General features: G+C 65.2%; 1 protein-coding gene across 1 annotated transcript; it reads right to left on the bottom strand.

Moving 5' to 3' along the window:
* Window positions 1-4,084, bottom strand: PIM1 (Pim-1 proto-oncogene, serine/threonine kinase). Its single transcript, XM_066982994.1, has 6 exons — window positions 3,842-4,084; window positions 3,645-3,751; window positions 3,512-3,562; window positions 2,548-2,914; window positions 1,641-1,817; window positions 1-1,429 (listed from the first exon to the last, which is right to left on the bottom strand). Exons 1-6 carry the CDS (start codon window positions 3,921-3,923, stop codon window positions 1,272-1,274), a joined length of 942 nt encoding a protein of 313 aa, XP_066839095.1. The 5' UTR covers window positions 3,924-4,084; the 3' UTR covers window positions 1-1,271.
* Between the last annotated feature and the right edge of the window lie 6,139 nt (window positions 4,085-10,223).

A 10,223-nucleotide genomic window follows, 5' to 3' on the forward strand; every position in this document is an offset into this window, starting at 1 on the left:
TTAAGTGATTTAAGTTTTTATTTAAAACCGCATGTATAAAAAAAATAGGATTTCTGAATTCCCCTGTACAATATTACCTATTAACAAAAACCCGCCGGCTACACACTGGTTACATGGACAGACTCGACAGCGCGGACGGCCCCGCTTCGGCACGCGCCGGGTCCCCCCCGGGTACCCGTGGGGAACGGCGAAAATCCTCTGCAAACCCCAACGGGCACGTGGCAGGGCACAGGTTGGAGCAGGGCCGCACGCAGGCGGCTGCTCCACGCCACGGCCAGACATCCGACGGAAGCACGAGGTGAAACAGGCACCGGGACGGAGGCGGAGGGGAGACCCCAACGGGAAGCCGGGGATCAGCAGCTGGAGAAGCAAGGCATGGGTCGGGGACCCACGGGAGTTATAAATAAATAAATAAGTTATCCTAGTGGCTAGGACTCTTCCTTTAAAACAAAACAAACGAAACAAATCCATGAAAATAAATTAAAAACAAAAACTGGAAGGAAAAAAAAAAAAAAAGGTAAAATGTTACCATTATTAACAACTGTACATCAAGCTTTGCTCCTGTATAACTCTGTACACACATTTACAGCTCTGTTGGGTTGCATTGTTTGTGCATTCGTGAGGGCACGGGAAGCAAAGAGCCCAAGGAAGAAAGTCCCCAGGAGACGGCGGCACGCTGCGGAGGTGCGGGAGGCGAGACGTCGCCCGCGCGGCTCCCCAGCTCCATCCGCCCGCTTTCCTTTTGCACGGGGAGAAGAAGTAGCTCGGCGCCCAGGCGAGTCTCGGAAAAGCAGCAGTGTAGGAAAATTCAAGTATTTCCTCCAGCACAGCCAGGATTGCAACTGAAGGCACTCGAAGACGGTGACGGCAAAGAAGAGAGCTAGTCGGCCGCGGCACTGCCCTGCCCTCCCCCCAGGTCCCCCGGTTGGAGCTTCTCTCGCAGTCAGGGCTCCGATCCTCTCGCAGTCCCAAATTCAGCAGGCCAGGAAGACTCGTGGGAGCCCCCAAAGACAAAAAAAAAAAAAAAATCCAAAAAAAAAATATTTTTTACTGGCGAAACATCAAGTGAGACAGGACCATTCGGTTCAAGTCCGGGACAGCTGGGTTGGGTCGCGGCCACCGGCTCCGGTGGGACCGAGTCTCCGAGTCGGCCGGGCTCTGGAGCGAGCTGTGCGTGCTCCGTGCGACGCTCCCCACCCGGGGCTACGGTCCCCAGGAGGAAAAGTCCGCTGTCCTTCGCTTCTTAGGGCCAGGAGAGGCAGGGAGAGCTGTTATTTGCCCGTCTCCTGGAGCAAACTGTGCAGGTGGATCTCCGTCGCCTTCTGGGGGAGGTGGACGCTTTGCATCCAGGAGTGGTTGAAGATGTCTTCGAAGGACGGCCTGTCCGAGGGGCGCAGGGACAAGCACCACCTGATGAGGTGCTGGCACTCTGGGGGAGAGAGAGAAACCACCACGGGGGCGGAGGTCAGCACCCGTCCTCCTCCGAGCTACGCCCAAACCCAGCATGGCTTTTGGGGGGTCAGGAAGGACGGCACGACGCGTGCCACCAAACCCCACCACCGCCCCCCGGCTGGTGCCACCCCCGAGGCTCGCGCGCCCCGGCGCCGCCTCCCACCGCGCGCCGCGGAGCCGGTGCCCACCTGGCGAGACCCTCTGCCTGAAGTACACCTGGCCCTGCAGGATCTCCTCGTCCTGCTCGAAGGGGATGTCCCCGCACACCATGTCGTAGAGCAGCACGCCCAGGGACCACACGGCCGCCGAGCGCCCGTGGTACCGGTGGTAGCGGATCCACTCCGGCGGGCTGTACACCCGCGTACCTGCGTGGGGGACGGCGCCGCTCGTCACGAGGATGCTCGCCGGCCCCAAAACCCTTTTCGGGGACCGCGGTGCCTCGCCCGAGCGTCTTTAGGGTGGGTGATGGTGGTGGTGGTGGTGGGGGTGTCACCGTGCGACCCGCCACCCCCCGCGCCGCCAGCACGTGACTCTTGTTTACAAACTTTGGGTTGTAAAAAAAAAGCCACCGGGGCCGAAAGGGGGCAGCACGGGGCCGGGGAAGGCTGGGAGCCGACCGTTACACGCAAAAATAAAAAATAAAAACCCAAGGGAGGGCGGCGGGGGAAACCACGCCTTTCCCCCCCCCTCATTGCTCCTTGCCAAAAAAAAAAAAAAAAAAAGCAAAGCAAACAAGGGGAGCGGAGCAACGCAAGCCCTTCTGCGGCTGCAAACCAGGTTTTGCAACACCCCCCCCCCCCCGGCAGCTGTTTTGTTTTTGTAGGGCTGCCCCCCCCCCCCCACCCCCCCGCCCCAGCCCGGAGCAGGTTGGTTGGGCGTCTGGGCTGACGCCGGGAGCCGGCTCCCATTTCACAACATCCACCCCGTGCCAAAAAAAAAAACAACACAACACAACACAACTTCGCCGGGCGGCTGGGATAATTCCTGCCCCCCCCTGCTTCTCTCCCCAAGCTGCTGCAATAGGGGAAAAGCCGGCGGCGGCGGCACCCGGCGCGGGTTCGGATGCTGGAGCATCCCCCGGGCGCGCGGTCTCACCGTCGAAATCGGTGTAGACGGTGTCCTTGAGGAGGGCGCCGGAGCCGAAGTCGATGAGCTTGAGCTCGCCGGTGGAGAGGTCGATGAGGATGTTCTCGTCCTTGATGTCGCGGTGCAGGACGCCGCAGCTGTGGCAGTGCCGCACGGCCTCCAGCACCTGCTGGAAGAGCCCCCGCGCCAGCTCCTCGGGCAGGGCGCCGCGCTCCGTGATGAAATCGAAGAGGTCCTGCACCGGATCCGGCCGCTCCAGCACCAGCACGAAGCTGTCGGGACGCTCGAACCAGTCGAGGAGGCGGATGACCCCGCGGAAACCCGAGCCCACCTTCTTCAGCAGCAGGATCTCCATCGGCACACGGGTGCCGCCGGGCTGCGGGGACACACGGCGCGGTCAGACCCGGGGTCCCCCCCCCACCCCCCCCGGCCAGGGGGGCTCCGGTGGCCCCCCCAACCCCGCAAGTGCCCCAAGCCAGGGATGCTCCGGTTCCCTCCCCAAGCCCACCCAGACCAGGGATGCTCCAGTGCCCACCCAAGTGCCCCAAGCCAGGATGCTCCGGTGTCCCCCCAACCCCCAAAATGCCAAGCCAGGGATGTTCCAGGGCCCCCCAACCCCGAAAACGCCCCAAGCCAGGATGCTCCGGTGTCCCCCCAACCCCAAAAATGCCAAGCCAGGGATGTGCCGGTGCCCCCCAACCCCAAAAACGCCCCAAGCCAGAGATGCTCCGGTGGCCCCCTACATCCCCCCCCCCCCACCAGGGGGGCCCTGGCTCCCTCCCCAGCCCCCCCCCCCCAAAACAAGGGATGCTCCTGTTCCCCCCCCCCCAAAGCACCCCCATTACGGGGATGCTCCGCTTCCCTCCTGACTCCCCCCCGCCCAGGGATGCTCCGGTTCCCTCCCCGGTCCCCCCCCCGCCCAGGGACCCTCCGGTGCCCCCCCCCCCGGTGCCGGTGCCCCCCGCTCACTCACCAGCTCGCCCCACTCGGAGATGCGGTCCCGGGCCACGTGTTTGATGGCCACCTGCGGGGCAAGGACCGGCGGCTGAGCACGGCGCTCGCCCCCCAGGCCGCCACCAACCCCCCCCCCATATCCCGCCGCTTACCGGGGCGCTGTCGGAGAGGCGGATACCGGAGTAGACCGAGCCGAAGCCGCCGCTGCCCAGCAGCGGGCCCACCTGGTAGAGCTTCTCCAGCGGCTCCTTCTCCTTCCCTGCGGGCGAGGCACCGGGCATCACCGCGCCGCTCCCCAAACCGGCGCCCAACGCCGAACCGAACCCGACCGAACCCAAGCGGGGCTCACCTGGCGGCACCTTCCCGGCGTGCAACTCCCCGCCGGGCCCGGAGCGGAGATGGGCCAACGAATTGATTTTAGAAAGCAGCATCCCGCTCCCGTCCCCCGCCTCCAGGGCCCGAAGCTGACCGGGAGCCAGCGGTGCGGCTCCGGTAACCGGGCAGCGGAGCTGCTGCGGCGGCTGCTGCTGGCGGCCGGGGGAAGCCCCGGGCGGGCGGCGGCGGCGGGGTGGGGTGTGTGGGGGGGGGAGGTGTCGGTGGCGGGGGGGGGGGGTTGGCGGCTGCTCGGCGCGGTGCCGGGCTCCGGTGTGGCGGCGGCGGCCCCGCGCCGGCCGCGGGAGTAGCGGGAGGCGGGGGCGGTCCCGGGAGAGCCGCGGGAGGGGGCGGGGCCCGGCCGGGGCGCGCCGAGAGCCGAGGCCACGCCCACCCCGCGGCCCCCTCAGCCAATAGGGCGCGGCCCCGGGCGGAGGGGAGAGCGCGGCGGGCAACGACGTGGCGGGAAGGAAAAGGCGCCAAAGGAGGAGGGGGGGGGGGGGGAATATGGGGGGGGGGGGGGGGGGGGCGGGAGGGGGAGGGGGCCCTGCGGGTTGGGGCCGGGCGGCCCCGTGGCGGCGGGGCGCTGTGAGGGGATGGGGGGGGGGGGGGGTGCGGCTGGGCTGGTGGGGTGTGCTGAGGGGTCGGGGGGGACAGGGCATCGCCAGGGGGTCATGGTGTCCTGGGGGGGGACAGGGTGTCCTCAGGGGGCCATGGTGCCCTCAGGGTGTCATGGTGTCCTGAGGGTGTCATGGTGTCCTGAGGGGGGGCACAGAATCCCAGAATCAGTAGGGTTGGAGAAGCCCTCCAGGATCATCTGCTCCAACCACCCCCTGCCACCGCTGTCACCCCCTGAGCCATGTCCCCAGGCACCACGTCCAACCTCTCCTTGAGCACCCCCAGGGACGGTGACTCCCCCACCTCCCTGGGCAACCCATCCCAATGCCTGACCGCTCTTTCTGAGCAGAAATGTCTCCTCATTTCCCACCTGAACCTCCCCTGGCACAGCTTGAGGCCATTCCCTCTGGTCTTATCCCTGGTTATCTGCAAGAAGAGGCCGACCCCCAGCTCCCCACACCTTCCGTTCAGGCAGTTGCAGAGAGCAGTGAGCTCTGCCCTGACGTGGCATCGTCAGGGGAGACATGGCGTCCCGAGGGGGGACGCGGTGTTAGCGGGGAGATGACTTTTTCAGGGGTGACAGGGCATCGTCAACGTTGACGTGGCATCCTGAGGGGTAACAGGGTGTCCTCAGGGGGGACACGGCGTCCTGAGGGGGACACCCAGCCGTGGCAGGGCTGACAGGTGCGCCCCCCGCCATCCTGCACCAACTGGGAACCCAACGCGTGCCCGGGTGCCGCCGGCCCCTGCCGGGACCGGCCGAGGGACGCACGGGGTCGCAGGCACCGATCTGACCGCCCGGCCTCCCCCTTCCCATCTGGGCAATGGGAATAACCCCGACGGGGCGGATTTGGGATGCTGGCAGCCCACCAGCTCGCTTCCCATCCATCCGGTGGCACCGCAGCTCTTCCCCTTCTCCAATTCCAGCGAAAAACCCCAAAGCAGCTCCAGCCTATTAATATTATTATTATTTGCATTAAATTTTGCAATTTTCTGGCTCTCACAGCCTCTCCCGGCCGCCCCGCACCATCACAGCCTTTACTTCATCGCTTCCTACGAACCGCAGGCGAACCAGAGCCTGAACTTTTCCCTTTTCTAGTAAAAGTGGAGGTTCCAGCTGGGGGCTCTTGACTAACAGCCTTTTTTTCTTTTTTCTTTTTTTTTTTTTTTCCTTTTCTTTTCCGCAGAAGTCACTGGCTGAAATGCTCCGCCGAGTTCCAGAGATAAGATAAATAATTTACTGGATGGAGGTTTCTGATTACTCACTCTGTTAGCATGTAGAGCAAAGAGCTCCGGCCGCTGGGAGCTGCGCTGCTCCAGCCGGAGCCCATCTGGGCTCCTGCGCCCGAGCGGGACCGAGGAGTTCCCAGCATCCCACACATACTTGTGGGATGAATTGCCGAAATTGAATGGGTTTTACTGGAAACGCTGGTGAGCGCCGGGCTCTTTTCGTATTTCTTTTAAAATAAAAAACGCCGGGACGCCACCCAGCCCAACCCGAGAGCTGCGCGCGGGCGATGCTCGCTGCCTCTCTGAGAGCCGGTGGGAGATGCAGCGCATCCTCCTGCGCGGGTGGGACCCCCCCGAGCCTGGTGTCTGCCCCGCGGGTGACATCCCTGCTTCGGGAAGGCGCGGAGAAATCCCTCACAGCCTCTCTCCCCTTTCGTTGTTTTTATTTTTTTTGTTGTTGTTGTTATTGTTTTTCGGGGTGATGCAAGCTCGGGGTGGAGCAGAGGGCGGGTGGCGCGTTTCTCCTGCCTTATTCCCACCCGAAAGCCTGGGCAGGTTGGGGACGACTGGTTCTGCGAGTCAGCGCCCGGCCATGGGACCGAGTGACTCAGCATCTGCCCCAAACTCATTACCAGATTCCTTGCCCCGATGATGAAAGGTGCCACGCGGGCTGCCCTGGAAACAAGGCCGTGTATTTACAAACAGGGCTCACCCCGGGGGAGCAGCAGGGCTTTCCTGGGGGCTGCCTTCCTCTGGCCTCCTCCAGAGCCGCCGGGGAGGCTCAGCCTCTTCCTCGCCCTGCCCAAACCGCTCATTAGCGTCGAGGGGAGCAGCGCGGCTCGCAACCCGGATGGTTTGGGGCCAGATCATCGCCGTGCGTGAGCCTTGCCCGAGCGCCCATTTCCTGGGTGCTGCGCGGCACCCCTGCCCGCGGGCACCCAGGGCTGGCACCCCGTCTCGGGGGCGATGGGGAGGCGTTTCCCCACGTGGGGCACGGCGCGCTGCCCTATTTCCCAACCGTATCCATCTCCTCCCAGCCACATCTCCGGTTCCCAGAGGACCCCAAGCGGGGCCGGGAGGCAGCCGTTCCCCCGGAGCCCAGCCCACGAGCTCACTTCTCCCTCCCGCCAACCCCAGGCGACGCCGTTGGGATGCGTCAGACATTGGGGTTAACGCGAAGCCAACCTCATCCTGCTTTGCCTTCCTCCGGAGGAATCACCTTTTCCCCCCAACCCTCTTCCGCTTACCGAAAGCCGCCGGGCGCAGCGGAGCGCCCCGCACCTCCTGGCGTGCGTGGGCACACGGCTGGCCCTATGCAGGTGGCCCCAAGAGCCCGGCACCAGCATCCCCAGCCCACGCTGGCTCTTTCCAACCCCTGGGTCAAACCCGAGGCTCGGCACGAGCCCTGGGTGCAGCTCTGGGAGGGGGTTACGTGGGGCTGCGAGGACAAAAAGCCCCGAGGGACCCGCGCCGGGGAGAAGCAGGACCCCGGGGTGCGCGTGGGGCCGGTGGCGGGTCTGCGGGAGAGCAGCTCCCGGCAGACATCAGAAGATCAGTTCTCAGCCTGCAAACAATCCCGGCAGCTTTCGGGCTCTTCAGCAGCATTCCAGTCTAACCAGGGCTGCCTTGCATGATAATCAGGCTTAATTACTGCTTTATCGCTTGATTGCTGTGCTGGGCCCTTGGAGCTGCAGCCTCGCTTTCTCAGTTTACTTTTTGTATTTCCTCCTCTCTCGCCTCCCGCCCTTCCCTGCTGGCACAATTAGCAAATAGGTGACGGTGGGGAGGGCCAGGGCAGTACCCGGGATGAGAGAGGGGCAATTCCCTGCTCTCGCTGGGGCACGGGGGAAGCAGATCTGCACCCTTCGGAGGAGGTTTCCCCCATAAGCGCGGACGAAACAGCGGGGGTCAGAGGCAGGCGGCAGGGAGCACAACCCCATATCAGCCCCGCGAGCATCCCCCTGCGGAGGGGCCGGCCGGGGCACCCCTGCGGGAGGGAGGGGAGGGCGATTACCGCCGTGACACAGAAAGGCCGCGGTTTCCCTCGCATGAGCTTTGAGTCACGGCGTGACCTTGGCTGCGCCTGCCCGCGGCTCGCGGCCGCTGGGGCTCGGTTGCCCGCAGAACCGGCTGGCCCAGGGCGTGGGGCGAGCCCGCGCTCCGAGCGGCGTCGCCGCCTCGCCAGGCGTTGGGAAAGCCCGAAACCGCCGCGCACGGGGCCAGGAAAGGTGCCGCCACCCCGCAGCCAGCGATTCCTCCCCAGAAGGGGCGCGGGAGCTGCCCTCGGCCGGGCATTTTGGGACATCCCCCTCCCCCCCCCCCCCACGTTTGGGGCATCCCCAGCCTGCTGTCACCTTCTTGAGGTCACCCAAAACGCGCCCCGGTGTCTCACCGGCGATGCTGGGCGTGCCGTGAGACGTGTACACGATGCCCGGTGCCACCGCGGTGCCGGGGACACTGCAGGATGCGGCCGAGCCCAGGGCGGATGCCCCCCAAAAAAATCGTGGTCCGTGGGGCTCCAGCGCTGGCTGGGGGCCGCATCCCTCCCCACCCAACCTCTGGGTCCTGGGGTCCCCCAGGACCTTCTGGGACCCCAAAACAGTGGTGACAGCTTGGGACACGCACGTCCCATCCCGGGACCGGCATTCCCCCGGCTAAACCAGCACCTTTGGGCGCCTTGGCCCCGGCTGGGAGCAGGGCGGGAGGAGGAGAGGCGGCGGGAATTTGGTCTTTTCGTCCCTTTTTTGAGTTTTTCCTCCCTCGTCGCTGCTCGCTTTTTAGCGCGGGCTTTTCGGGAGAGGTGCGCGTGGAGCCGGCAGCATGGCTAATCTGCTTTGTGAATGGAGCCGCACGGGGGGCGGCCGAGGGGATGGGGAGGTGGAGAGAGCCGCATTTTTGGGATTCCTTCATCTGGGTGGGCTCCTTCTCCCCAGACTCTCAGGATGTGGGAAATGGAAGATGAAAGGCGCTGCATTTCCAGCCTCTCGGGTTACAATGTCTAAAGCAGAAAAAGGGTGGCTGGGGGTGGTGGTTGGGGGGGGGGGGGGGGGATGCTACAGGGAAACCTGGGTTGGGAAATGGCCCCGGCGAGATTTGGGGCAGGGAAGGGGGCGGCTGGGGCCGAGCCGCTCGTGTTTCACATCACGTCAGGCCTGAGGAATTTCCTCTGCTCTGGGGGTGCCTCGCAGAGAAAGGGGGAGGCTTTAAGGTTAGCCGGGGATGAATAATAGCCAAGAGGCGACGGATTAAAAGTGTTACCCGGGGACTGCTGTTTACAAGCAAAACCCTCTCGCCGAGCGGAGCGGAGGGGAGCGAGGGGCTCGTCGGGGCGGCGCGGGGCACGGAGCCACGTGCTGCGGGGGTCCTGGGGCCGGGCAGCACCCGCGGCCCCTCCGGAGGGGAAAATCCTCGTGCCACCCACCGGGTGCCCTGGGACGGGGCCGGGAGAGGGGCAGGAGCCAGGAAGCAGCACCCGAGGCTTTGGGCACAGGGTTCGTGCCGTGCCGGGGCACGGGGCAGCCCCAGGACCTCCCGGTGTCATCCCACAACCTCGCGGGCCGTGCCCCGGGTCCTGTCCCCATTCCCCTCGGATTCATTTCCCTTTTACTCCTATTTCAGGTGACGCAAGGTCAAGGTGGAACAGAGGGGAAGGAAGCGCGGTCCTCCTGCCGTCAGCCCCTGTTAGGCTCTGCCTCGCACACGACGGCCGCGCAGGGACGGTGGCGGGGTGGGAACGCAGCCCCAGGCTGGGCGCGGGGATGCTGCGGGATCAGCCCCGGCTGCCTGCCCTGGGCTGGCAGGGACACGCCGCAAGGCGCTGTCCCACGCAGGGGGGGGACCCAGCACCATGCCCAGAGACTCAGGATCCATCCCGGTGGCATCACCTGGGGGGGAAAGGACACAAAAACCCAGCCGCAGCCCAGGCTCCCTTGCACCCCCAGCGGAACTGCTCCCTTCCGCAGAGCCTTTCCGGGGGGACAGCACCTTTTTAAGAGGATAAAGGTGATTTTACCCTGCTCCCCGCTTCCCCTGCCGCCCTATCCCCAGGTACATTCCTGGCATTGCTCCGGCCGGGAGGGCAGGCAGGGCGCTGACCCTCCAAGCATGGGAAAAATGCCTCGTCTGCCCGCGGGAGCGGAGGTGCAAACAGCGCGGGGTGAGGAGGTCAGCGGGGAAATCCCTTTCATCTTTTCCCGGGGTTTTGGCGGACACGCGGCCGGGAGAGCGCGGGAGGGAGGGAGGGAGGGAGGGAGGGAGAGGGTTTTGTCTGCGGCCGCTGCGAGGCCGGAGGCTGGGGAGGCTGCGTCGCCACGTGGGGAGGTCGGAGCGGCGATGGGAAGGATGCGGGAGGCGCCGGGCAGTTATTTAGCGTTGGGATCTGTCCCTTTTGCACAGATCCGGGGCTCTGGGTGCTGGGCGAAGCTGGAGCGGGGCGCTGCTCGGAGAAATCCCGCTGGAAATCCAGCCCCGTGTCCGCGAGGCAGCCTGCGGGTTGGGAGCAGGGCTCGGGA

This window comes from Anser cygnoides, chromosome 25 (assembly GCF_040182565.1).
Source record: "Anser cygnoides isolate HZ-2024a breed goose chromosome 25, Taihu_goose_T2T_genome, whole genome shotgun sequence".
In the NCBI taxonomy this organism is placed as follows: domain Eukaryota; kingdom Metazoa; phylum Chordata; class Aves; order Anseriformes; family Anatidae; genus Anser; species Anser cygnoides.

What these genes read in the sequence shown, in the direction of transcription:
- PIM1 (XM_066982994.1), bottom strand. Translation starts at nt 3,923, where the DNA reads ATGCTGCTTTCTAAAATCAATTCGTTGGCCCATCTCCGCTCCGGGCCC. An exon ending in CGCCGGGAAGGTGCCGCCAG is followed by an intron (nt 3,752 to 3,841) that starts GTGAGCCCCGCT and finishes CCTCGCCCGCAG; the next exon opens with GGAAGGAGAAGGAGCCGCTG. An exon ending in TCTCCGAGTGGGGCGAGCTG is followed by an intron (nt 2,915 to 3,511) that starts GTGAGTGAGCGG and finishes GTGTCCCCGCAG; the next exon opens with CCCGGCGGCACCCGTGTGCC.